This window comes from Podospora pseudoanserina, chromosome 5 (genome assembly GCF_035222485.1).
Source record: "Podospora pseudoanserina strain CBS 124.78 chromosome 5, whole genome shotgun sequence".
In the NCBI taxonomy this organism is placed as follows: domain Eukaryota; kingdom Fungi; phylum Ascomycota; class Sordariomycetes; order Sordariales; family Podosporaceae; genus Podospora; species Podospora pseudoanserina.
In genome coordinates this window covers 1038982-1064303 of record NC_085924.1, presented here as the reverse complement: position 1 = coordinate 1064303, position 25322 = coordinate 1038982, and the positions used below count along the sequence as shown (strand labels likewise).

The following is a 25322-nucleotide window of genomic DNA, read 5'->3' as shown; positions in this document are numbered from 1 at the left end:
GCGCCGCTCGGTAGATGGGTTGATCATACCTCAAACTCGGCTAGAATATAAACACTTGTGATGATACTTCTGCCTTCGGCTCCGAGAAACGTGGAGAGTCATTCTGGGATCATAGTACACATCTTCAACCCCAGAAGAGATGCCGAAGTGATGTTACTTTCATCAGGGTGAGTGACGCTAAAACCAGGCCCCTGAGACGAGGCGACCATGGACACAACATGTCTAGCCCCGATGAAATAGGGGCATCGTTAGATACAACAGTTTAACTGAACTGGATCAAAGTCCCACAGAATTGCTGCATGTCATTATCTTTCAACATGCCGTGCTCGGGTACACAAGCAAAGCCACTCGACACAATTTGATTTGCGGGGCATGCCGAATGGACTTGCGCCGTGCAAGTGCCGAAGAAACAGGTCCGACGACTGAAGCCACTCAGCTGACTGTGTAACATGGCGCTGATCACCGCAGAACTATGAAGCCGGATCCCCCGAATACTTACTTCCAGTAGAGATAGGGTTCCAATTCATGAGTTGTCAGAATGATCGTGTTGAGGCCTCACTTAACTCATATAATGAAGGTTGTGCTAGACCATGACAACCGTTACGTTCTTGCACTACCCCTTCAGCCTTAGGAAGAAGCCAAAATTGCGGGATCGATGTCAACTCCCGAGAGCTCGGTGTCTGGAAAATGCCCATGCAAACTGTGCAAAGTATGGGGACAAGTTCATGTGATGTGGTCATATCGGACGCGGCAAACTGGAGGATATCAACTTGACTTGATGAAACTCTTGATTATCTATTGAGGGGGAAAAAGTAAGGAATCATGGCGAGGAAGTAGTAGCAGTTCCCCGCATCTTAGACTTTCAGGAAGGAGAACTGCCCACTTGATTGGCCTGTTTGTTGATAGGAGCGCAAGAGTTGGGAGCCACGCGGCGGGGACCAGAAACCGGACAATGCTTGGGCCTTACCACAAGACTTGGCAACCCGAGGCTGAACAAGGTCACTCGTCCAACCTGCACTACATGTATCGGCACCTGCTTCAAGAGCAATAATTCGCTGTCGCTGGTAACTGAATGATATATTTCAGTTTGCTCTACGCCCTGTATCGCGTCGCCTTTTCACCCAAACTATCCTCCGCTCCACAAAGAAGGAAAAAGTCCATTCGGCTACCTCCATCCTAAAGCAAAATTCGAGTGCGATATTTTGCGTGTTTTTTCTGGGATCTTGAAGCACACTCGCCAGCAGTCCCGCCAGCTGTGATCTGGTCGGCATAGCGCTTATCCGCTGCCTCTGTCGAAAATAAGTGCTCGAAGCCCGGAGGCAGCCGTAATGTCGAAATCCTGGACGTGCCAATAGGGCGAGGGAGAAGGGGGGTGGGTATCCTCTGAAGAGTGCTCACTGGCAAGGGCTCACTCTCAGCCACCAAGTCCGCAAGTGTGTGGGGCTTTTCCGGCTGCTTTTTGTCCTCTTTTGATTGGTATAGTGCCAAAGGAATGACGGGTCGAAGGGTGAGATGGTCGAGAGTCATTTTGATGGGCATGTGGTGCGGGAGTGGCTTTTCTGATTATTTTTGTCAGGTTGCGTGTTCAAGGTTACATCAGATATGTGAGATGCTCACCCTTTTGTTTTGGCTTGGTAGATGGGTGTCCTTTCTGATTGTTCAAAGGTGTGTTTGGTTTGTTCTCTTGATATAGTTGTTGCTTGGTGGTCTTCTTGATGACCATTTGCTACAACAGGAAAGGAAGCACAAGGAAGTTTACATTCACGCTGGAGAAGGCACTCTAAAGTGGGCCTGTGAAGAGACTCACAACTCATGGTATTATCCTCCGACCTATTCACGTTCCTTATTGTTGGAAATATTGACAATCACAAGTGGGTTTGCGGATGAATGTAAGGCTAAACCGAGCAAATGCAAATCGTAGGATCGACGGTTGCACTCATTCAAGGTGGGAGCAGGGCTTGGGTGAAATTTGCAGTTGGACTACAACTTCCTGGTCATGGAGTATATCCATGTATGGACATCGGACGCTCCGGTGTTCCGATACTGCGTTTTACCAAACAGTTTCATCACGTCAATTTCGCGCCTCAATCCAACTGTCTGGATTTGGCACCGAATATAGCCTTGAGGGTGAAGGTTGTATTTCTGACTGACTTGGAAAAGACTTGAGTTTATCAATAGAGATATGTTAATGTCTTGGCTTCATCCCATGGAGTATGAACTCTTTGAAGAAGCAACAGTGTCCCTGCTGCACCGCTGCTAACACGACATGATTCAGGAACGCCAGATTGCCAACCAAGGGAAATAACCCCAATCCAAATCAAGATTCCATATCTCCCTTCAACTGCTACTTGTAGTTGCCCCTCCCACCACGTGCTAAAGCCTCTTATAATACGCGAGTGCGTGCCACGACCCGGGCTCTGTTCTCTGAAGTTACGTGATTCCGAGCAACGGGCACACGAAGAGTGCTGTCATCTAGAATCACCGCGGGACTGCGCTCGGGTGTCTTGGGATCCTGCCTCAAAGACGCGCCGATGGGTCGGGGTAAAGCGTGTTTGGGAATCCGCCCAAGAGTCGTGTTTGGGAGAGGGTCAGTCTCAGCTACTAACTCTGCGAGCGTCTGGTGCTCGTGCCGACACTGGGCAGGTGGAGTTCCCTGTCTTGACAGGCCTGGGTGTGATTGTATGGTTGAGATCCTGTTCACGGTTGTGTCCACCAAAGGGCGACTCTGAGCCACCAAGTCTGGAAGTGTATCGGTATCCTGGACCTGAGTCCGTTGAGTCCCCTATTTCATCGCTTATCCACCCAAATTCTTCTACCAACAAACCAACCCGTTAGACCATGGCAAAGAAACCAAGAGCAACTAGACCACAACAGTTATGTAACTCGATGATCCCAGGTACAATTCCCGACCCGCAGAATCCCGTATCTATCTTCCACCATTACCTCCTCTCGCTCTATTGTAAAGCCCGAACGAGCGCCTGAATACGAGCAGAGATACGAGCTCTCGTCGCAGCAGAAAGACGGGTTTTGGGCGCTGACTAGCCCTGCCGCCACCCACGATGCTGCGTTTCGGTGCTTCTAGTAAAGTTGTTTTAAATTTCTGAAGTGTTATCGGTGTTAATGATTCTCCGGGCTCTTGGCCGATCGGGCCAGGGAGGTGGTTGGTGGGTGTCCGCTTCAAGGTCGAGTTTGGTAGCGGCTCACTGTCCGCCACCAAGTCTGAGAGTGTTTGGGGGTGCTGCTGTCGCAAAGGGCGAGAGGTTCCTTGTTTTTATAGACCCGGGGGGTAGCGTAAGGTCATGTTGATGGTTTTATCTGGCAGCGGATTGCTGTCGGCTACCAAGTCCGACAGCCTAGGGTATTTTTCCTGCGGTTTTGTCTCTTATGAACCCTCTGTAGATTGTTAGTGTTCTGCCCATGAAAGACGTGTCCTGGTGCAGAGAGTACGTGGTGATATTGTAGATTGGCACCTACTAAGCTTTCTTGAGGCTTTGCTTGCTTACTTAGTTGTGAGCGGCGGGTACCTTGTGACTGAATGAGAATGCCTCGTCTGAACGGTCATGGGAATCCAAGAAAAGGAGGAGTTAGAAGACTAACAAGAGACATATATATTCCATGGAAAATTTACTTGGGAGAAACTCTGCATCAGAAAAGTGGGCTGGTGAACAGACACCGCAAGACTGTGTGGAATCATCCGTATTCACCTTCTTCACTGTTGGGAATATTCACCATGACTAGTGAATCTCCCCCAAAGTAGACTTTTGTCGTCGGCCAAGGCCCATCGGTTTAACATGAAGGTAAGTGCTCGACGTTCACAAACTGTGACTTGTGTAAGGTACCTGAAGAGGGCGCCGTCGAGGATAGAACTTCATATACAGCGGCTCTGCCTTGGAAAAGGCCTATAAATATCAAGAGGAGATTTTGCTTGCGGCACTCAGAAAATATGCTGATGCTACCTAGTACACGGTATTGCTCAGTCCTGCAGTGACTCATGGTCATCGTGAAACTCCTCGTCAGTATCTGATTGCTCCATGACGCATTCAACCTCCCCATCCTTAGCTCTGGTTGACTCTTCATATTCAATGCTGTCCAACAAGTTATTGAATGCTTGCCGAAGCTGCGGTGTCGACCGTCGTTCGTTGAACAGGTCTAGCAAAGATTTCCTCTGAACTGATGTCCTCTGCCTCTGGATCCCTCTCAGCCTTGCCTTGGTAAACATCTCCATCATCTTCTCATCAGATGTAGATGCCAAAACTTGCAGAACGCCTGTTCTGCCAGGGGTGCTTCTTTGATAGTTCACTCCTGCGGCGAGGAAGAGTTTTACAATCTCGTGATGGCCACGCCAGAGCGCGCTGAGCAAGGGGGTGTTGCCATTGTGCTCGATAACGTCAATCTGTGCACGATTTTCGATGAGAGTCTTCATGGACTCAACGTTTCCCAAGCCGGCTGCATAGCCTACTGCTGTTCCTCCTTGTGTTGATACCGCGTTGATATTGGCACCTCTCTGAAGCAGAAGGCGAATAACTGCCGGAGAAGTAGATGAGTCGTGCTGTGCCGCTTGCATTAAGGGAGTGACTGCATATACATTTCCCTTATTCAGCTCGGCACCTAGGTCCAAGAGCAGCTTAACTGCATCATAATGGCCCAAGAGGGATGCACGCATGAGGGCGGTCGTCCAAGCTCGCCAGGTTCAGGCAAGCACCTGCGTAAACCAATGCGGAGATGGCCTTCAGGTCACCCCTCATAACAGCATAGTCAAGAGGATAGTAACCGTGGTCCAGTGTGTTGATATTCCTTGTGTAGTCTGATTGCGACAATGCCACCTCCGAATCAACGTGGAGTATCCGAGTGCAGCCTGATGTAGCCAAGATGTTGCCTCCAAACTCTCACGGATCGGAAGGATGTCTGCAAGTTCGTGTGCTGATGCGGTAGAGAAATATACTGGAAGCGCGAGCTTAACTAGTATCGTAGCGCCCCTTTCTACAATAGTATATTCCTAGTACAGATCTAGGCTAGACTATCTTGAGATGCGAATAATAGAGATATAAAATAACCGGAGTACGAAATATAGTAATAAGCCTTTAGTAAAAGAGCCCTTGACGTTATAAATTAACGCTCGCCTTTTTTATCGTAATTTCTTTACTTTTTTAAGTCCCTTTTTTTTTATACCTACAAATATTATTTATAATTAAACCTATTTTTATTTCGAATTAATTGAATAATTATAAATTTATGTTAGAATTACCGTTAAAGTTATTAAAAAAGAAAATTGTGATCTTTCCTTAAAATAATTATTTAAAATAGTAACAAATTATACCGAACTTTATAAAAAGATATTAATTAATTCGAGATATTTACTAGCTTAGGTTTATATAAAACCATTAAAACTCTTTAAAGATGGTAAAATTTATTATACAAACTATAGGAACTAATAATAATAACCGTTAACGGATATAGGTCTTGTTAGAATAGTAGCGGTAAGGACAACTCGGATCATAAATGGACAGTTGTCGAGGCCAGAGAGATTGGCGATGGTTCAAAGATGTCCACTCGGGCAGTGACACATCTCCGAGAGCCGGTGAGGTTGCCTGTTGGTGCAGATTGTTCTTTGTGCATGGCTGCATGTCTGCTTTGATGCCGCCGTGATCCTGAAGTGTCGTGGTGCCCAGAGTGTGTGCAAGCACTGTCTTGGCTGCAGTTTGAGCAATCTGGCGTGTCTGGGTTTTCAACGCTATTTCTAAACCGTGTTCAATGCGGGCAGTGATATCATGCGTGGATTGCTCCAGGTACTCGCGGATCCCCACTGAGATATGGCTACAACGAGTTATTAGATGGTCAAATTGAACCAAGGCAGGGTTCTCAACTTACATATTTTGAACGACAAGAAGTTGGTATATTCCCATTGTGATCTTCTTCAGATCCTTCTGCATTGTAGCTATCTCTGCGTATCCCCTTATCATCTCGCCTTCTTCATTCTCCCCAATTGTTCTGGACAAAATCTATCAAGGTCGGCCCCATCCGAGAGTTTATCAATGACCTGTTCGATTCGGCACACAACCACCACGCCATCCTCAAGCAAGCCTATAAGACCTTCTGTAATTGAGTGACTGCGGTTACTATTGAATGAAAGTTCGTAGAGCGTTCGAAGTCCTGTTTCTGTCTCCGCAAGAAACTGATGCGCGCGGCGAAGGTCGTCCAACAAACGGTGTAATCCTTCTGGTGCATGGCGCCAATGTTCAATCAAGTTGTGAACTTTGGATGTCGTTTTCACCGTCACGCTCAAAATCCCCAGGACAGCACTTAGGACCTCCATGTTGTTGTTGTGAATTCGAGAGTCTGGTGATAATGATAACTTGAGATGATGAGACGATGAGATCGAAGTAGGAGTTTGGAAGGTCGGTCGTCTCCATGGTACCTCTATAACAACTCTTTTATTCAGCTCTGTAAAAATTCAACAAGGCTCTGAGGCCTCTCGATGGCATACATCATCTTTCGATGATTGTTGTCACCATACTTGGCGTGATAAGAGTCTGGCTAAAATGCAGTTTGGGGTCCATTGGGATGTCAGGTGTGTTACACTGCGTGTCCAGAGCAGATCATGTTTTGACAAAAGCCCCAACTTTCCATTGACACTGCCGGTGTCCAATATCGTGCCGGTTCTCTCGCACCGCATCACTCGGTGCCATCTTCCCGTTCGTCGAGAAGCTGTCGCTCCCGGACAAGCGTTCCAAAGGCGACCAACCTGAGGTTGCATTGTACAAGACGATCGGGGCCAGTTTCCCAAGGCTGGAAAAGCTTGCCCTTCCGCTCGACGCAGGACTCGAAACAAATAATGACGGTACCTACAACTGGTTTGAGGTTGTTGAATGTCCGAAGCAGTCGAATCGACATTCACGAGCGCAACAAACGGTAGATAGGGCTACCAATGTTGTCGATTTGCTTCCAGCCATGCGAACGATAAAGAGTCAGGTGCTTGGAAGGTCTGACAATCCACCAGAGCTCAAACCCAGAGGATTCAACCAAGACATTCTCGACGTCATGATCAACTCTGCGATTGACGAGAAGCTGGCCAGGCAGGTCTTTGATCTCCTGGCAGCTTCCTGCTCAAATATGTGAAGAATGATAGTGCGTACCAGGTGTTGCAATACGAGCATGCGTACTGTCTGCATGCCGGAGCCGCCGTGCTGAAGTTGCGGTAGTAATTGTTATCACAGAAGGACGGTAGGGGATGATGATGAAATACCGTCGCTATTACAGGCACTGCGGGGGCAGTGGGTTTTTGACGGGTCTTTCGGTGACAACTGATGCCGTAGAGGCAGTTCCAACACTGTGAGGGTGAAGGAGATTTGAGAAGAGCAGTCAAGGTGGCAGGAGGCGTTGCAAGAAGAATCGATGGAGGTGTGTACAGAGGGTCGGTTGATGGTGCAGTTTAGGATCCTGTGGCCAGGGGAGAAGGAAGGGAGTAAGGGGTGGTGGGAAGATTGGCAGAGTTGGGGACTGGAGGGATTCTGAGAGGTCAACTCGGGACGAACCGAGAAGGTAGGTCTATCAACCAGAACATTTGATATTAACCAGAAACCATTATCAAGTATCGTGGACCTAATTCCAAGCTAGAAGTGGTAACCCTATATCCTTTAAGCGCTTATCATTCCACCAACGTTTCTATTACCTACTCCATCTTCTCTTTCTCGTCTCGGTCCATCTCGTTGCTACCTAGTCTGCCCCGCCTCCTGCTGTGAAACTGTTTCAACACTACAGGCTGCATCCCATCCGGCGCCTTGTCTTGACATCAATCCGCTCCTGGCTGGGCCTAAGTTGTCCGATGCTTCATGTTTGTTCTCCACAGTGCTAGTACTGTCCACTTCTGGTAGTAGACCGTGCCATGCAAAGGCTGGAATGATGAGAATCCGGGCTGCCTTCCTGGTTGTGCAGATACCTGTTTCGACAGCAATGTCTACCAAGCCTTCAAACACAGAGTTCTCCAGTGACCTGGGAGGAGTTTCCACGTCCTGCCATGTATTCTGATATTCGTACATGTAGCCATCTTGCTCCTTGCTAGCCGGGGATGTATCAATATCAAGGTTTTCAGTAACGCCATTCACCTTCTCGATATGTTCTGCTATCGCTAAGAGGAAAAGGGAAAAAAGCTCTTGAGCATAGCTTTCAAGACCGGTGGAGGCATTTGGCCAAGGGACAATTATGATTCTCTCTTCACCAGAATCATCGTTCGTGAGCGTCCTAGCCTTGGTGTCCCCGTCGCTTCCATTGTTGCTATCGAGTACCAGTTAGTCACAGGCACAGTGGACGCGGGTGTGTGCATCTGGTCTGGAGGTTAACACGGCGAACTTACTGTGACTTCGCCAAGGGCGACAGATACATTCCCCAGCAGAGTCCCCAGCCCATTCCATAGTCGTTTTCGTCAGCGATCCCATTCATATTTCCAGCCCTCGACCTACTTCCAAGCCACCGGGCTAGATTACCCTGCACCGGATTGTCGGAGGGTACTGGTTGCGTCCCAATGATTCTAGCCATTCTGAAGGGCTGACTGCCACAGGAAGAGATTGAAAGAAGAGCTTCAAGAATATCCCGCATCTTTTTCGTGGGGTAGTCAACTGCCAAGGGAATTTCTGTTGAATAAACGTGGGATGCTGTGGCCTCGAGAGGTTCGCAGCCATTTCCATCCTTTGGTGATCGGTACCCTAAGCAGTCCACTCCCCATATCAATCGACCACACTCTGCAGATTGGGAAGCCCTTTTAAGAAATGGGGAAGTTTTCTTCCAACTGATCAGTGGTGTTGGATCCCTCCCTGACTCTTCCAAATATGCCATGACTTTCCAGATTGCATTTTCCAAAGTTTGAGCTTGCGACGATGCAGCAGACTGTTCTCTGTGGAGAAATGACGCGTTTTCCCACATGGTCAGGAGTGCATGAACTTCTGTGCCCTGTTCCGTTGCAGCACCCCCCGGTGACTTCCCCTCAATTCTTATGGATGTAGACAGGTGAGGCAGTTGTCGACCGGTTGGCGGTGTTGACTTTGGAAGGAGGACTTCGTGACGCACAGGTATATTTCCTGTAACACGTCCACTTTGATACCAAAGCTTGCAACCGCCGGTTATGATGCCGAGAGATTCGAGAGACTCACAGTTCAAGCCCGTCAGCTTTTTTCTGGCGTACCTTTCTATCGAACTTTCCAAGGTATGCCATTTAGCAACGTTCACCGCCAGGGTGAGCGCAGGGTCCAGATCTGTATTTACCAGGACAGCAGGGAGGCCCTTGGCAAGGCCTCGTCGAACGTAGGCCCTGAAAACCGTCATGACGAGCGTGGCGGCAAGCTGGATAACGGCAGCTGACCAATGCAATCCCCTCAATCCAATAAATTGTGTGACAAAGCCCATGAACGACAGCGCTGATCCTGCAATTGCATAATATCTCGCAAATATTGATGTTAGCAAACAGCGGTATTCAGGCTGGAGGGTAATGAACATACCGAGTATTCATCTTCATGCCCTGATAGAATGATGCATAGACGTCAGGATTCTCGGGGGAGTTGAAGATAAGATAACTGTCAAAGTGCTGGTCGTTCACGGTGGCGGCCAGTTGAATGCGAAAAATGCGCACTCTTTTTCGCATTTTTGCCTTACATCTGAAAGTCCTTTCTTTACTGACAGTCTCAACTATATGTCCGCACAGGAGAACCCCGAGAGTCAAAAGCAGCGTGCCCAGAAGATAGCAGGGATATCCGTATGTGGTGGTGGGAACTTCGACCTGGGCCAAGTTCCAACGATAAGTGACAGTCCCGCTCACAACCAGGGAGGCTAGTTGCAGGACAGTTCCCAGAGCAGCCCACATCCACATTTCACGGTTCGAAGGGATGGCACCGCTGATATTCAAGCCAAGATTGGGCGGCACTTTTGCTAACAAGCTGGTTTCGCGATCCCAGTCTTTCGCCATGAAGTTGACCTCGAAAGTCCCCTGTGCCACATCATTCCACAGGGGATAGACGTTACCCGTGTCGGTCATGATGAACGGCTGAGATATGAGGGGTTGTCCGCGTACTCGAACGATCTGGGTTCCTGTCCACAGTTCGCAAACCTCCCTAGATGTTGAAGAGAGTAACTCAACTTCAACGCTGGCCCTGTCCTCCCTTGCTCTGCCGATGAGCGCCTTGAGGTTTGGTACGGTCTCACCCGCTACACGGATGGCGCTCACAACAATGGTCAAGATACCCAGGGGGCCCATTGCCAAGAGTACGTTGTCGGCCCATCCCACACTCATGGACAGGAACTGTTTTGTGACTTGCTCCCCGAAAAGCGTCAGGAGGGGGGCGAGATCGCTGAAGAGGTTGTTGGCAAAATCGTTGCCGTCAAACTCGCCTCCTGGGGAATCCATGATACTGAATAGGTACCTTGACTAGGGCATTGATGTGGAATGAAATTCGCAAGATGTGGCTGTGGGTGTTCTCAACCAACCTCCAAAATTCGCGTTGTTGGCACTTGAATGCACCTGGGTTCAGCTTATCGGAGCGCAATGCTGTGATTGGTGAGTATCACACCATGCTTCATTGGTGCCCGCAGTGATAACTGCTCCCCGGCTAAGCCAGATTCGAGCAAGTCTCTGGCCGACTGTCGAACTGTCGTTTCTGGGAGGATGTCATTGAATCGCGATGTTGACTATGGTAGATGGTACCAAAATTGTTCCGGAATTAAGTTCAACCATCTCTATTGGCTTTTCTCACTGCCCAACTCTGCTCGTCTCTAAATTTGCCAAGCCTAAGAGCTCAGGGGCTCAGGGGCTTCAGAGGGGTGATAAGCACGGACCACCCACCCAGGATGTATCAAGAATTGAGTCAACATCAAACGGGCTCCAACGTCACGACGATGTTCATAATATCAGGTACTGAGTGATATATGATCGACGAGAACCGCGTGGATGGCCGCGACATCTGGCCGCCTCATCTGGTTCGTTGCGGGCCGCGGCACATCAGGCTCCTTCACAACTCCAGACGATTTTGAGTGCGAGATACCAAGTCCGAAATCGCCTGGCAGTGGAAAAATCCAAATATAGGCTGTGAAACATGACAACGGCCACGAGAGGTATCCTGACATATCCATTACAGGTTTTAGGTCCATAACTGGCACCAGCCAGATTCATGTAGCCAAGCAAGGAAGCCTAGGCCTGTACAACCGATGAAACAAATGATAGCGAGCTTAAGGTAGTGCTGAGGTGCTCCATGGTGAGCGTTAAGTTCACAATTGGATCCAGCCACACGGCGCACAGGTCATGACCCGAGAAATCCGAGATACACTTCGCCTAGAGGAAACAAAGCAAGAGACCTGGGAGGGAAATGGCTACAGCCATGTAGCCACGGCATATAGTCGGCCGTACTGTTTCGAATGGAGATAACAGGCTTCAGAAAATAGCATCGCGCTATCGTCACGAAGACATAAAAAGACCTGTTCCTTTCCACGATGCAAGAAGTTCTGAACAACAGCAAGACAACAGCAATACAATCACAACACAACCAATTCACAACTCAACAACAAACCACATCTACAAACCCTTCCCAATCAATCATCCAAAATGCGTGCCACCACCACCATCATCCTCATCGCCGGCTGCGCCAGCACTGCCTTTGGGGCCGCCACAAAGATGTTCAGCGACGAGAACTGGTACGTTCTCCCTGCTCTTCCCCAGATGGACTTCCACTAACTAAATTTGCGCAGCGGCACCGAAGTCGACAAGAAGGTCTTCAACGGTTTCTCGACCGGTGATGCCCCCATCCCCTCCGACATCAAGTCCATCAGGACCGACTCCTTCTCCGATACCTGGTTCGCCTACCAGGACAGCGAGGGCCCCAACTGCAAGGGTGACCTCATCATGCGCGTCAAGAATGATGAGTGCATCAAGACTGCTGATCTTGGTATTGGCTGCACCCGTCTGTGCAGTGGTGGCTTGGGAGGTGGAGATTGCGCCAGCACCCAGGCTTAAGCGGTATTGACCGTGTCTTTCAGAGGAGTTGGGCGTTTGCATTGGACGGTGTTAAGTGTAGCATGGCGTTGGGTTACTGTTTAGAATTGATGTTGCTGGCTTGATGCTGCTTAGATTGGAATAGACATGCCGCAGTGCGGACTGAAAAGCACCTGATACGCTCTGAAAACGAGTGGGAAAAGAACGAAGGTGAAGGGGCTGCACACTCTACTCTTCAACACTCACCCTCATCCCCCCAAAACTAGCAATTATATCATCCATCGCGCCCGGCCTTCTCACAGATTCACCAGCACCAGACTGGCTCCCCCCATGACCAACCTGCATAGAAGCAACCGACTCTGTATCCGGCACGGAAGGGTACGTGTTACTATCATGCCCATTCCTCACCGCAAACCTCTCCACCACCGTCCTTACCGCCTCCGGCTTCACGTTCTCAATCATCCACTCCATCACCTTATTCCTCATCCTTTCTGCCTCGGCGCCGTCCTCCGGATATACGTGTGGAACCCGCCAGTTATGGTAGTAGTTGTGGGAACTAGAACGGACCTGAATGCGACCTGTTGAAGAGAGCAATGGACAGGCAAAGTACAAGTGGCAGAGGCGACAAGTTGGCTTAGAGGTGCCAATGTACCGACCGAAGGCGGCTTCGTTGTAGAAACGAAGTCCTGAGTTGTTTGTGCGTAACTCGCGGAGGATATGATCGGCAAGGTGAACTTCGGCGTGAACGATGGGGTGAAATTTCTTGCACTTGGATCGGATGGTGCTTTCGAGCTCTGTGGTCAGATCAATGAGGTGGGACTGGTGGCCGGCTGCGTCGGTGGTGCTCTCTTTGAAAGCTTTGAGAACGGCCTTGTCTGTGGTCAGCCGTGAGAGGATACGTTCCGGAGAGCCTCTGATTGAGGGAGGAGGAGCGGGTGTGCTGGAGGGGACGTGGATCACTTTGAATCCAGGGTCGAAGAGTTCGGGCCAGCGCTGGCGTGCGGTGATGAATATTGCGACGGCGATTGTGTAAGACTGCAAGCGGCCAAGAGAGTGGTAGACTTCAGTCCAGGGTGTCTTGTTGGCCTCTTCTCGATCTTCGCGGGTACGTTCCCGGAGGTATTCCTTGACGTGGGGATTCCGGAAGATCTTGCTGATGGTACGGAGAAGAAGCTGGCATTTAATGGCAACTGGAACGGGGTCAGTAAGGGTCTTATGACGCTATGAAGCCTGTAGCTTCCTCTAAGACCTGATGATACCCACATTCGCAATCAGATAAGAGTGGCTCGAGAGAAGCATCAGCCAAAGTCTTGAGTGCTCTTAGAAGAGTCGCTACGTCTGCATCCGTGCAGGCATTGGCGCAGAATTCGAGGTGTCTGGCCATTTGGTAGTCGATGTGAAGATTTGTAATGCGGGGACGGTTGAACTCGAGTATTTGCTGCATCAGAGTCAAGAACAGAAGGGAGTCCTCTCCATTGCGTCGCGCCTCCTGGAGCTCGGGACCTGAAATTCCCCCAAGGGTATTCAGAAGCTTTGTCACAAACCGGGTTGTTGTCTGGAAACTTATTTCCGTTCTGCTGTTTGAGGTGAAGCGATACTCGATGATGTCCGGTTGCAAGACAGAAAAGGCGGTGACGGTATCGCCCCCTCTCTCACTGTCGCACACCTGGCTAAGCTTGTTCACGAAACAGAAAAAGGTTCCTTGCGAGTTCTTGTCAGCAACCCCCTCGAGGTCAGGACTCGGGGACCTGGTGCCGTTTTCTGTTCTTGAAAGAATGTGAATCATGCTGCAAATGATCATGAGGGCCTCGTAAAATCGTTTGCGCACGCTGGGTGGCAATGTGATGGCTGTTTTTTCCTCTGAACTCATGATGTTTGAATCTACTAAAAGAATAGCAGCCAAGTAGCTACTCAGTACGTTCGTAACTGTGAAGTCGACGGGAGAGATTCAACTCTGAAAATTGCCGAGGGTAGAGATCTAGCACTTACTTGATGTATATTTTAGTTGAAGACCGACATGCCAAACATCTGAACAAATCCACACTTTGCAATTCGATCACTGCTTTGTTCAGTGGCCCAGGATGACCACGTAGGTAGCAAACAAAATAGGCTGTGTATTTTTAAGCCCCACTGAGATCGTACAACCCGGAGGGTTCCAATATGGACCGACGCGGCATGCCAGAGATGATCGATTGGTTTGAATGCAACGTAAAGAGCTGCGGTAGGCGGCACTAATGCAGTAGGCGGCACTAATGCAGTAGGCGGCACTAATGCAGTAGGCCATATTTCTGCAGTAGGCCTACCTCGATGTAACCCTCCCTTTCGCGGCCCGCGTGCGACATCCTCACTTGTGGGATCTGTGTGACGTTATTTGGATCATTGGGTGCCTTGGAGCCTCACAACCGAAACTGCCAAACAAATCTGGCGGCAGACGACGGGGAAGGTTCCTGCTGTTTCTAATCTGTGCAGCGGAGGACTAGCAAACGGAAAGGGCTTGGTCGGTATTTGAGCTGGCATTCTTCTGCGCTGCTGCTGGGATCGTGTGTTCCTCCATCTCCATCATCTCTTCGTAGCTCCCGAGCTGCACACCACACACCTAGCTCGTTTCACCTTCATTGACAGGGTACCTATACATTCATTCTAGTCTGATACGACCACGGGCTGCTATTTTGGTACCTCTCCAGGCGTTTCCTGTATCGCCGGTGATGTCTGACCACCAGTTGGTACCACCTCTGTCTCACCAAGGAGCGCCAAGTTGCTAATCACAGGGGTTGCGCGTATACAGTTACCAGTCCCCAAACTGGGTTTCCGAATCAGATGCTTTCACAGAAAAAAATGAGGAGCATCCTTGGATTGTTGACCTTCCCCTTCAAGGGCAAGGGGTTGGACTTGGCTCACAGGCGATGGCGATGGAGCCATACACTTGCTCCCAAAACGTTGACGAAGGTGTAACGGTGAACCCATCGCTTCTGATGATGCAACGAGGCCTAGAAGTTGCAACTACCAACCTCGAAATCACTTATGATGGGGGCTGTTTTGACCCCTTGGCCCACGTTCCGCATTCTGTAGCGGAGATGCGCACTGAAGTCCCAGTACTGAGCTTGTAGAGCTCGCCACACGGATATTCAGCTAGCGTTTCCACTCCAGAAATCGCCGTGGTCTCATTGCACACGCCACCCGACAATGAGTTCGGATTTCCTTGCTCTTCATCTCAATCATCCGAGATATCCAGCAATTCAACCATTTTGATACCAGACGAGTCAGAATATGGTTCTGATTCAACATTACCCGACGACCTCCTGTTTTCCTTCAACAACCCCGTCAACGACACCCTGTCGGCAAATTTCACACACCAGATCAATGTGCTGCCTACGCCAAACGACCTTTTCCCTGCTGCAAACGCACATGATCTTATCATCTATCCCCTCCCCGCCTCGATGACCGAGCCACCCAGCCAAACCAACCCGGCCAAATCTGAAGTTCCGTACACAGTCATTGACGGGAAATTCTACTGTCTCTATATTGGGTGCAAAGGATCAAAACCGTTCAGTCTGCCCGGTAAGCTTAGAAAGCATCAAAAAAATCACCGCAGGCCAACAGAGTGCAACATCTGTGGCAAAGGATTTGCAGAGCAGAAGGATCTGGATCGCCACAAACTTAAGAGCCATGGTGACCGTGCTGATGTTCGTGCTGATAAGAGGGTCCAAAGGCACAAGAAGAGGTGCGAGATCTGCGGACACACTCAGAGGGCGGATAACATGAAGCGACATATGCTTGTTCACGGCCGTCGTTGATAGGGTGTTTTGTTCCAAAGATTGGGAATTTACACGCATGGGTTGCTGCTTGTTTTGGTTTCTTGTTTAAGTTGGCATTTCTTAATGATGTTATGACCCAGATTTACGTCAGAGGGAAGGATTCTTCAAGTTATCTTGTCAGTTTGTCTAGAGATATACTCAAAGTGTGTTTGTTATTTCAATGAGCCGTCTTGAGACCTTCTCATTGTAGAGCCTGACGATGATATATGTTTCCTCAAACTCCACCACTCAGCAGTTACCCCCCCTTCCCCTAATGATGACATTCCACTTCGTCTCGTGAAAGACCTGCCCAGCGACCATTCCAGAGTACCCAATCGTACACCTGTGCAAAAGTTGCAGTCGACTGCAGTGTGCGGGTCCGTTAGCCCTCAACGACTGGCAGTGATGTTTCTTGGCCACAAGGCAGCACAGTTCTTGCTTGGTGTCAGCCCTATATCGTTAGTTGGGTGAATGTAGACCCCGGCCAGTTTTGCGGATACTAAGTTTTCTCTTCCTTTGCAAAAGCCAAATCCAAATTGCAAAGGGGGGGTTGTTGCATTGTAGGAAATATCTGTCTAAAGAAAGGCCCTGGTCTTCGTCCAAGCTCAAAAAACAACCCAAGAATAGCTCAAAAACATGAGAAGTGGGCAAGAATGGGCTCCAAGAATGGTCCCAAAGAAAGAGTGGAGACATAAAAGCCAAAGCTAAAACAGGGGTAGAGGTATCACGGTGTCCTCATGAGTCGTAACAAGCCTTCATCAAAAAGAAACAAGAGGAAATCCAACATAACAACCTTCAAAGAAACAGAATGATGCCCAGAAAGTCATGACTTGGTGCAAAACCATTGAGAACCCAATATTATATCCAATGATCCCAAGCACAACTGTCTTCTCTTACGCCGAAGGCCAGTGGTTATGGTTGTCCCTATGTCTCTTCACATTGTCCCGACGTCCATGATACCCGCACCCTTGGAAGCCGCACCACTCCTCGTCCTTGGGGATGTTCTCTGCAGAGGCATATTGGGGATGGTGAGTCCACAGGTGTCGATTGAGGTCTTTAGTCTCGGCTCCACCACCTTCACAATCGACGAAAGGGCACTGGCGGCGTTTGGTGTGATTGTTCATATGCTTGCTGTTTGTGGGTGGGGTGTCAGCTAGAGAAGACTCAGAGGATGCGTGATGCAGGTTGGACGAACTCAAGATCACATTTCCGCCTGAAGAACTTTCCACAAACATAACATTTATGGGGGTCAGAGCTGGTCGGCGAGGCTTCGGTGGTGTCGAGTTCTTGTGAGTAGGGCTGTGCATAGGAAGTAGAAGCTTCGCCAGCCGTGTAGTAAGAGGTGTCTTCATGTTGGTAGAGACTGGGGTCCACTGAGTAGTCCTGTTCTTCGTAACTGGTGTGTGCAATATCATGAGACGTCATTGCTGTAGGAATGATTGTGCAGGCGAGTTGGCTGTTGTTGGTGTCGAACGTTTGGTAGGTGTAAGGAGTGGTGGAAGGAATCGTTGAAGCTGTCCCCGAAGCGGTGAAAAGTGGATTCGAAACTGAAAGGTCGGAGAAGAAAAGTCGCAAGTCTTGGTCAGTTTGTGCTTCTTGTTGTACTGCAAGATCCAAAGTTGCAGGCACACTCGAGTTCTGTTGGGCCGTGGAGTACTAAGACTCGTGGCCGGAACTCGAAGGATAAGATGGCACAAAGCTGTCGACCTGGGACGTGGGAAACTGATTTTGAGCGTCGCGGTAGTTGTTGGTGTAGTCAATCTGATGGCTCCCTGTAACGTATGTGGATGGAGCTAGAGCGGGTGTATCGTGCTGGGCCTCAGCCGGAGCCATGTACTCAGTCGGCCCAGCTGGATAGTCCAAAGGTTCAGGAGGTGCCGGATCGAAGTCATTTTGTAGGAGCCTGGGATCGATGGCCCCCTGCCCCGGAACAAGCTCCTCGTACATTTCATGACCCATTAGAGAAGAGGGGTGGTCGTAAGGCGCCCATTCCGATGCTCGCTGTTTTCCTTTGGACACCCTGCTAGAAGGCATGGGGAACCAGTGGCAATCTGGATGCAAAGTGCTAATAGTGTCAGGGCAGGCCTGGTCCGATTCGCTTTCAGCACCCTGGTCTGCGATGTTGCCGCGGGAGAAGGCACCAAACACAAGCTGAGGGACCTGTGAAAAGGTACTATTCGACCTGGACCGTTACCACTGCTGTTCCGAAATCCCAACCTCGCCTGGCTTTCGTCCCACATCTGGGGCCGTTATCCCTGGTAACAATGGGTGTGGGACTTACAGAAACTCAAGCATGCCAATTTGCAAGCCTGCAGAATGTTTAGCGTCAAGTGAAAGTGTTGTAATGTGGGGATGAAGACAGATGTGTTGGTTGAGTTGGTGACAGTAGCAGCCGATGGTGACTATCGTTCCCACACCACCGGTCAGTAACAGTGTTGCAACTAAAGGTCATTCGACATCCGTTCCCTTACCCCTCGGTGCTCCCTAGTTTCTCAATGTCGAACTTCTCCCTGACAACTTGAGCATTACATAAGGTAGATGCAAACCCAGCGCGTGTTCCACTGGACCCTCCAAGACAACTGACATTCTGTTTCAAGGGCAAATACGGTTACTCAAATACTAAGCCCAAATCAGCTGGCCGAGGAACATTGTGCTGGCCCACCGTGGTTCGCAATCCGGAGGCACCATTATTCTGAGAGGAGCGGGTTTGAGGCCCGCAACGGGGTCCCTATGCTTCCAAGGCAACCTGCGCGCCGGCATGGTTAGCGCACTGCCGGAATATGCACCGAGGCCGAGGCCCACAGTCTCGGCACGCAAGACAGCGCTGCCACGGTGACACGGCGGAACGCCAACTGGACCCAGTCGAACTGTTATCATTGGACCGACCCCCCACAAGTCAATCATTCTGCCACAGCTCGCCCACAAACTTCTGCTTTCCTGCCAGAATCTCAAAGAACAAAACTGACCGTCATTTCTCGACTCTTCGTTCTGTTTGTTGCCGATGGACGCCTTGAAACCTTTGGTTGGTGATGGGTCGAGCGATGTGGTCATCCAACCAGCCAATCCTCCAATCACTAACCAGTGAGTTGGCCCAGGTTGCGACCCAAGCTTGTTCGAGGCAGATTTCCTGTATCCTCCCGCCAAAGAGGCATACAGGGGAGAGGGGCATACGGACAATGCGAAGACGACAGACGACATCACCAGGTCCCTAGCTGAGATGGTGGGATGATTATAAATTTCAAGTTGCTTCTCCCGTCATTCTCGTTTCGTGTGCTCTACTAACCAGATCACGGTTCTTAATCAAGTTGCCCGTCGAAACATCTCAAATCCTTCACTGAATTATCTTCTGACCCCCTTCGTTCCGTTCAAACATTCCCTCAACATGCCCAGCGCAACACTCCCCGCTCAAACCTCCACACCCGTCCCGCTAGCTCCCAGCCAGGCAAAGCGACTTTATGGGGCCATTCACCTCTTCTGTGCCCTGAATAATGCACTTCCCCATGTGTCGAACCCCCATACGCCGGACGATGACTCTATTGTTACCACCCCCGACGACGATCGCGCCCTGTATAGGTGCTTTGTCAACAAGATTGCGCAAATTTGTGATACCAAGCATGGGGGAGACACCGTCACGAGCGCCATGATTGTCCAGCCTGGTCAGGTGGAATACTGGATTGCCTCTAATAGTCGCACCAAGACACAGATGGCCGGGGTCAAGAAGTTTTTGTCTGACGAGATTTTGAAAGTACTTGGAAGCATGAAAGGGCAAGATCTGGAAGATGAAGCCAAGGTCAAGGCCGTCTCGGACAGTCTGTTGAAGAAGGTCATCGCGTACTGTCGGTGGCGCCTGTACAAGTACCTCAGAACATTGGTTGACAATATTGGACTTTGCCTTGAGAGCTGCGCCAAGGACTCTGGCGCTGAGGGTAAGTTACTGGCACCTGGAAATCTATCGATGGGAGCTAAAGCTGACACAAACCAGCCACAATGGCAGGACGCCTGCGGGAGCTACTTCCGATTGCCGAGGCAGCGGTGGCCTCTTGGCCCCATGATCTCCTGTCCTGTATGTGCCATGCTAGGTCCCCATGTTATCTTCGTCCCAAGTCTGTCCACAACTAACATCTCACCTCAACAGTCACCCAAGAAACTTACCGCCTCCTCATGGCCCTCAAAAAATCCCACACCTCCTCCTTTGCCTCCTTCCTCCGCCTCAAAGCCCCCTCCTCGGAGAACGTCTCGAAATCGTCCCCAGAGAACGACAGCCCCGCTTCCCCTTGGATCAAAACTCGCCACGCCATCGGCCGCCTCCACTCATATACCCTCGCCATCCGCGTCTTCATTGTCGCCCGCGGGAAATGGCCCGACCTCTTCGAGTCCCCCGAAGTCATCCCATACCCCTCCCCAGCTAAGCTCCCCAGCCCCCTCCAGATCAAGGAAAGAATGTGCACAGGCAAAGACCTCCTCAACCGCCTCACCACCGACGTTGAAGTTCACGACGCTTACGACTTCTTTTCCCCCCAGCTCCAAGCCAGGGATTTCGACGCCGGCCTCAAAAATTCCATCAAAGACCCCAAATACATCACCACCGTCCATGCAGAAGTAACACTCTTGTCCAACCTCCGCAGGGAGACCCTTTGCCCTTCCCCTGGCAGGGAGGATGCACATTGGGATTTCTTCATGGAGGATAAATTCGGGAGGTACATCGGCTGTTCCAAGCCCACTTGCATGCTGTGTGACATGTACTTTGATGCTTCTCCCGCCAAGGTGGATAGGAGAAAGGGACACGGCAATTTGTATCATAGGTGGAGGGTGGCGGATATCATCCAGGGGTCGATGGTGAATGGGGCAGTGGAAATGTTGGTGAGGGAGAGGAAGAATGTGATTGAGGAGATGATCAAGACGCTGAAAAAGGAGGTGACGGGGCTGTTGGTGGAGAGGAGGGGATGGAGGGGGAGTAGACATGATAGTCGGGCTACGCCTTCGGATCCGTTTGGGTCTGCGGTCACAGCTGCGGGGAGCGTGAGGGGTGGTTTGACGGAGGGGAGGTTGATGCAAGCGCAGGCTGGCCTGCATGGGAATATGGGTAGTGGAAGTGGGAGTGTTCAAGGTCGTGGTAGGCGGGGGAGGTTGGTGTTGGAGGAGGTGGAGGAGGTGGAGGATGAGACTGATGGTGACCAGGGGGAGTACATGGAGGGAGAGTCTATGGAGGAGGTCAGCAGATTGATGGGTCAGTTGAGTGTCACTCGCGGTCGTAAGGAGGAGGAGGATGATGATGATGATGAAGGTGGCGCCAAGCTCTAGGCATCTTATTTCGGTACCTAGCTCTGCGGGTGGCGATGACTATGGTGCGATGGTATTTTTGTGGTAACTCAGGGCTTTCATGTCAACGTTGTGCGATAGACAACATATTGGGAATAGGCCGCTGGAACGTAAGCACTTGATGAGAAATAAGATGGATAGTGAAACGCATATGACATGCCAAGCCCACTATCCGCGTGGTGGTTGATAATGCAATCTTTAGGGCTGCAAAGCCAGTGGAGACACCCACGTTCACTGGTTGAGCATGAACTATCTGAATAGCTTCAGGGCGTAAGGCTCGCTGTCATGTGACGAAAGCAGCAGTCTCTGCGTTCGAGGTGGCGCTTGAAGCCCAATGACCATGTCTTATGGAACCTGACTCGGCTCCCCTCTTGCTGGGTTGAATGCCCGCGTTAACTTTACAACAGGTTCCAGCAGTGCGTCTGCTTCTAGTAAGAATATGGAAGGCCATACCCAGCAGCAGACATGCTTCAAAGATCAAGAACCCAAGAAAGAAGATCGTACGGGGATACATCTCACCCAGGCCGAACTCGCTTGCCAGACACCCGATATCCAGGCTGCCATCCTACCAAGGCGCCCAAGACCTACGGGCCATTATGACAAGCCCCCTATCAGCCGTTTCCCAAATATGGGCCATTCACACGGCTCTGTCACTCACAATGGCCACGACAGTACGGCCATGTACCATATTGGTTCCTATTGGAAGGCCTTGCCATCAACATCCGGAATTACTCTCTGTTTGGCAACCGTTTGCTCTGGGCCCTACTCGAGGATAAGCAGGTGATAATCGCGGTAGTCAGCAAACTGTTGGTCCAATCCGATTCGGCTGTAGCCCAGGTTTGAAGTCGGGTTTCTGTCTATGTCCTCCGGTGACCACATGAAACGGTCCTGATGGAAAAGTCGCTTGCGAAGACTGGAAGTAGCATTTCCTGAAAGATGGACGTCGACGGTTGGATAGCGTAGTTCGCGGCGGTTGAGCACGCATGAGGCTGCACCGCAAGTTGCCCACGTGCAGAGATACAAGCAATCGAGGCCCATCGGGGTCCCTTGTTCCATAAACGTTCGCATTCTGACGGGCCAAAGTAAGTACCCTGCTGTGGTTGGTGGCATCTCCGTTGGCTTGGTGTCTGTCGTTTGGAATTGGCAACTGTGCTTACCACACCATGTCCTCTGCAAAAGACTGGGCATGGGACTGGTGGCAGAGTGCTTACATTGCTGGCTGATTGATGTCTCCGAGACGCGGATGGACGAGAGCCCAGACGATTGGACTGAGCTGGAACAGCAACGCTGCAGCCTTCTTCTTTCAGCGTCGGAAAGGGATAGGCAGAGTGGCCATCGTGACGCCCAAAGGTTCGCAGATGTTACGACTCCGGGTAGGTGAGATGTCAGCCTGCAAAAGATGGAGATATCGCTGCCCTGAAGTAGAACGAAAAGTCTACGAGGGTACGGACCACTTCCGGTAGAAGCACCCCTCTCACGTTAGTGAAGGCATAGATCAAGGAGTCAAGGAGCCAGGCCTCCAGGTTCCCTGTCTCACGCCACATCCATGCCGATGATTCCATCGTAAATGGTGAATGACCATGCTTTGCCGGCTTGGTTGACCGTGATGAAAACTCCATCACCGGCGGGACTCCATTCGACCGAACTTCACCGCCACCAACATGCAAGTGAACTCAATGCAGTGAACAGCCAGGCCGTCGTCCACAAAACAGTGCACTGCAGACTCTATTCGACCTCCACCAAGCTCACCATGAAGACAACCTGCACATCCACCGAGCCCTCCACCGCCTCCGGCTGTATGAAGCCCACAACAACGACAACGTACACATCTTCCAATTGCCCCCGAAGGGCAGCCTACACGTCGCCGTGGTCTGATGACACAGGCGTGGCACCCACCCCCGGCGGGCCTGGATGGAATGTGTACACGTTGGTTAAGGGGAGGACCTCGACCAAACCAACGGTTCCTATCCCTACCTCCAACCCCAATACCAAGCCGTTGACGAGAGGAACGAACAACTGCTTCAAGGAGAGCGACTTTCCGGGGCACGCAGACCTTCAATCCGGGGATCAAGATCGGTTCTCGGTTGATTTTTAGCAGTCTACGCAGAGGAATGGGTGACGACGACACACCATTGGGTCCGGGGATGCCCCCATCACATTCCGCGAGACAGATAGCAAAGGGTGAACTACTACTTTCGGGTCGAGTGGGTGGGTGGGTGTGTTACTACTGTCAAGAGGCAGAGCTTTGAGTTCCCGCTGGGGATGTCGCAGAGTGTGATTACGGGTTGGTTGTTGGTGAGGGAGAATTATACCAAGTGTGAGTGACTCTCTTTCTTTCCCTTGCCTGACCTCCAGGCATGAAAAGATACTAACAATTGTGGTCCTTTCGTTCAGTCAATAACGGTGGTGTGGGCGGTATATGTCAAGCAGGGTGATTGTTGTACACCTTTGCGGGTGCCAGAGGCGGACTGCCAGCTGGCTGTGAGAATTATTGATTGCCGGCAGTGCGGGTCTTCGTTGGCTATGCCCAGTGGTAGTCGTGTTATCGGGGATTCCGAGTGGCGGCCGAGATGCCGCCGGCTGTGGCCGGTAATCAGAGTCACTATGTGGTGGGAGAGAATGGCGGGATTGTTGTCGACGATTTGAACAAGTCCTGATTGGAATAGGGTCAATGTCAGGGAGAAGCACATGTAGGGTTGGAAAAAGGCTTCCATCATATCATGTCAGTGTGTGTTGGTTATGTGAGGGAAGGTAGATAGATTTGGTGTATTAGTGACTTCTTTAACCTGCCTGTAGAGTATATTTGTCTAACTGTCTTTGCCATATCTTGTGCAAAGCTGTCTTCTCCTTCAAGTGTGATGAAATCTCTAGCTGTATCACACGCTATACTGGCAATACATTCGGGCCGGTCTCAATAATCCCATGGCTGGCCTTCGAAATGCGCCTCTGACACAGCTCGGCACAAAAAAAGAAGTTGGCAACCACAAATGTGCAGCCACACACGGTAACGATGGCAGGCTATATGTCGGTAACTTAGAACACGGCTCCCATGGGGATCGAGCATAAAATACAAACTCACAACCGTATTAAACTCCGCCAGGGAGGCGTCAAACACCGGTGTCAACAAGTGAAGCGTATACCCAACCAGAAATAACACCCAAGAAAAACTCATAAGCATAGTCGGACACTGCCAGAACCAGACCATACGGCGGCTGATCCCCCGCTGGAACATCCTGTCCCCTTTCCCAGGCGGGACAGGAGGTTGCAAGAACAGACTGAGACACCTGGCCAGGTCGGCCTCGCTGAGCTCATCACTCGGGTCCTTGGGTAGCAGCCGGAGCAGCCGTTGGTGAGCCGAGCTGATCAGAGCAAAGAAAGAGAGAAACAAACTCCAGTTCCAGAGCATCTTGGCTATCCAGACTGTTCTTTCTGTCGAGGGCCAGGAGAAGACGCCTATTACTGCTGCTCCGGACAGCGCTGCCTAGGTGCCATATTAGACTGGATCATTTTTGAGGGTTCAGGGGTGGGGTGTGTATACTGACTGCTCCTTGAACAAATCTCAGCTCCTCTGATTTCGTCTTACGGAAGCGAGCCAGTGCTGCGATGACGTCATGCTTGGCCTCGCGATAGTTTTGGTTGAGCTGGATACAATGCATTGGCTGGACGGTGTGGTAGCGTAAAGCAGCGGAATAGCTGAAGGCAAAGATTCTGAAAAAGAGACTTCTGGGGACTGTATCGCAGTTCTTGGGTGGACCCGAGTCCCGGGTATAGTTGGATGTCTCCATCTTGAGAGCAGACGGCTAGTACCTAGTGCAAAAGTCAACAGGGTAAAGAAGAAAGGAATCCTGTTCAGGTGATACTGGGAGAACGTCGAGAAATTAAGTTTAGGTTTGTATTGTCGCACCTCTCTGAGATGGAATAACATTGGGGTCGTACAGACAAAGGCTGCCTTTGGGGCTGGTGGCTCAGATCTGCACGGCGTAAAGTACGCCCGTACACTGTTTTATCAGGCAGAAAGCCTGTTAAAATGTATGAGGACGGGAGCTGAAGGGCATCGCCACGACGTAAGGAGTACCCGTCCATCCTGATTGGCAAAGAAGATTCTCTGCCGTACTTAAAATGGGCAAACACACACTAAAGATCATCTAGAGGCGGCACAGCTGTGCTACCTATGAATCATAGCCACGAGATCAAGCTACAGTCTGGACACTAGGATTGGCCTGTTCGGTTTCGAGCGCTGG

At 50.5% G+C, this 25322-nt stretch overlaps 7 protein-coding genes across 7 annotated transcripts; 2 read left to right on the top strand and 5 right to left on the bottom strand.

The window, feature by feature from the left end:
- Nucleotides 1-7560: 7560 nt before the first annotated feature.
- QC764_500020 (uncharacterized protein) lies at nt 7561-10820 on the bottom strand. The gene is made up of 3 exons (XM_062947277.1): nt 9489-10820; nt 8351-9430; nt 7561-8271 (listed from the first exon to the last, which is right to left on the bottom strand). The coding sequence occupies exons 1-3, from the start codon at nt 10388-10390 to the stop codon at nt 7710-7712; spliced, it is 2544 nt and encodes an 847-aa protein (XP_062798703.1). The 5' UTR covers nt 10391-10820; the 3' UTR covers nt 7561-7709.
- A 761-nt stretch (nt 10821-11581) lies between these two features.
- Nucleotides 11582-11989, top strand: QC764_0075870 (uncharacterized protein; the record flags this gene model as incomplete). The annotated part of the gene is made up of 2 exons (XM_062940709.1): nt 11582-11670; nt 11725-11989. The coding sequence occupies 2 exons, from the start codon at nt 11582-11584 to the stop codon at nt 11987-11989; spliced, it is 354 nt and encodes a 117-aa protein (XP_062798702.1).
- A 94-nt stretch (nt 11990-12083) lies between these two features.
- QC764_500040 (uncharacterized protein) lies at nt 12084-14066 on the bottom strand. The gene is made up of 2 exons (XM_062947278.1): nt 13232-14066; nt 12084-13158 (listed from the first exon to the last, which is right to left on the bottom strand). The coding sequence occupies exons 1-2, from the start codon at nt 13836-13838 to the stop codon at nt 12197-12199; spliced, it is 1569 nt and encodes a 522-aa protein (XP_062798701.1). The 5' UTR covers nt 13839-14066; the 3' UTR covers nt 12084-12196.
- Nucleotides 14067-16271: 2205 nt separating this feature from the next.
- QC764_500050 (uncharacterized protein) lies at nt 16272-17187 on the bottom strand (the record flags this gene model as incomplete). The annotated part of the gene is made up of 2 exons (XM_062947279.1): nt 16272-16893; nt 16958-17187. The coding sequence occupies 2 exons, from the start codon at nt 17185-17187 to the stop codon at nt 16656-16658; spliced, it is 468 nt and encodes a 155-aa protein (XP_062798700.1). The 3' UTR covers nt 16272-16655.
- A 231-nt stretch (nt 17188-17418) lies between these two features.
- QC764_0075840 (uncharacterized protein) lies at nt 17419-18512 on the bottom strand (the record flags this gene model as incomplete). The annotated part of the gene is made up of 3 exons (XM_062940708.1): nt 18234-18512; nt 18044-18164; nt 17419-17935 (listed from the first exon to the last, which is right to left on the bottom strand). The coding sequence occupies exons 2-3, from the start codon at nt 18055-18057 to the stop codon at nt 17419-17421; spliced, it is 531 nt and encodes a 176-aa protein (XP_062798699.1). The 5' UTR covers nt 18058-18164; nt 18234-18512.
- Nucleotides 18513-18584: 72 nt separating this feature from the next.
- QC764_500070 (uncharacterized protein) lies at nt 18585-21305 on the top strand. Its single transcript, XM_062947280.1, has 3 exons — nt 18585-19688; nt 19745-19825; nt 19898-21305. Exons 1-3 carry the CDS (start codon nt 19145-19147, stop codon nt 21061-21063), a joined length of 1791 nt encoding a protein of 596 aa, XP_062798698.1. The 5' UTR covers nt 18585-19144; the 3' UTR covers nt 21064-21305.
- A 2591-nt stretch (nt 21306-23896) lies between these two features.
- QC764_0075820 (uncharacterized protein) lies at nt 23897-25181 on the bottom strand. The gene is made up of 2 exons (XM_062940707.1): nt 24624-25181; nt 23897-24562 (listed from the first exon to the last, which is right to left on the bottom strand). Exons 1-2 carry the CDS (start codon nt 24864-24866, stop codon nt 23993-23995), a joined length of 813 nt encoding a protein of 270 aa, XP_062798697.1. The 5' UTR covers nt 24867-25181; the 3' UTR covers nt 23897-23992.
- Between the last annotated feature and the right edge of the window lie 141 nt (nt 25182-25322).

What these genes read in the sequence shown, in the direction of transcription:
- QC764_500070 (XM_062947280.1), top strand. Translation starts at nt 19,145, where the DNA reads ATGCCCAGCGCAACACTCCCCGCTCAAACCTCCACACCCGTCCCGCTA. An exon ending in CAAGGACTCTGGCGCTGAGG is followed by an intron (nt 19,689 to 19,744) that starts GTAAGTTACTGG and finishes GACACAAACCAG; the next exon opens with CCACAATGGCAGGACGCCTG. An exon ending in GCCCCATGATCTCCTGTCCT is followed by an intron (nt 19,826 to 19,897) that starts GTATGTGCCATG and finishes TCACCTCAACAG; the next exon opens with TCACCCAAGAAACTTACCGC.
- QC764_500040 (XM_062947278.1), bottom strand. Translation starts at nt 13,838, where the DNA reads ATGAGTTCAGAGGAAAAAACAGCCATCACATTGCCACCCAGCGTGCGC. An exon ending in ACTCTTATCTGATTGCGAAT is followed by an intron (nt 13,159 to 13,231) that starts GTGGGTATCATC and finishes ACCCCGTTCCAG; the next exon opens with TTGCCATTAAATGCCAGCTT.
- QC764_500020 (XM_062947277.1), bottom strand. Translation starts at nt 10,390, where the DNA reads ATGGATTCCCCAGGAGGCGAGTTTGACGGCAACGATTTTGCCAACAAC. An exon ending in GGCATGAAGATGAATACTCG is followed by an intron (nt 9,431 to 9,488) that starts GTATGTTCATTA and finishes AATATTTGCGAG; the next exon opens with ATATTATGCAATTGCAGGAT. An exon ending in TCGCCCTTGGCGAAGTCACA is followed by an intron (nt 8,272 to 8,350) that starts GTAAGTTCGCCG and finishes GGTACTCGATAG; the next exon opens with CAACAATGGAAGCGACGGGG.
- QC764_0075820 (XM_062940707.1), bottom strand. Translation starts at nt 24,866, where the DNA reads ATGGAGACATCCAACTATACCCGGGACTCGGGTCCACCCAAGAACTGC. An exon ending in TGAGATTTGTTCAAGGAGCA is followed by an intron (nt 24,563 to 24,623) that starts GTCAGTATACAC and finishes TATGGCACCTAG; the next exon opens with GCAGCGCTGTCCGGAGCAGC.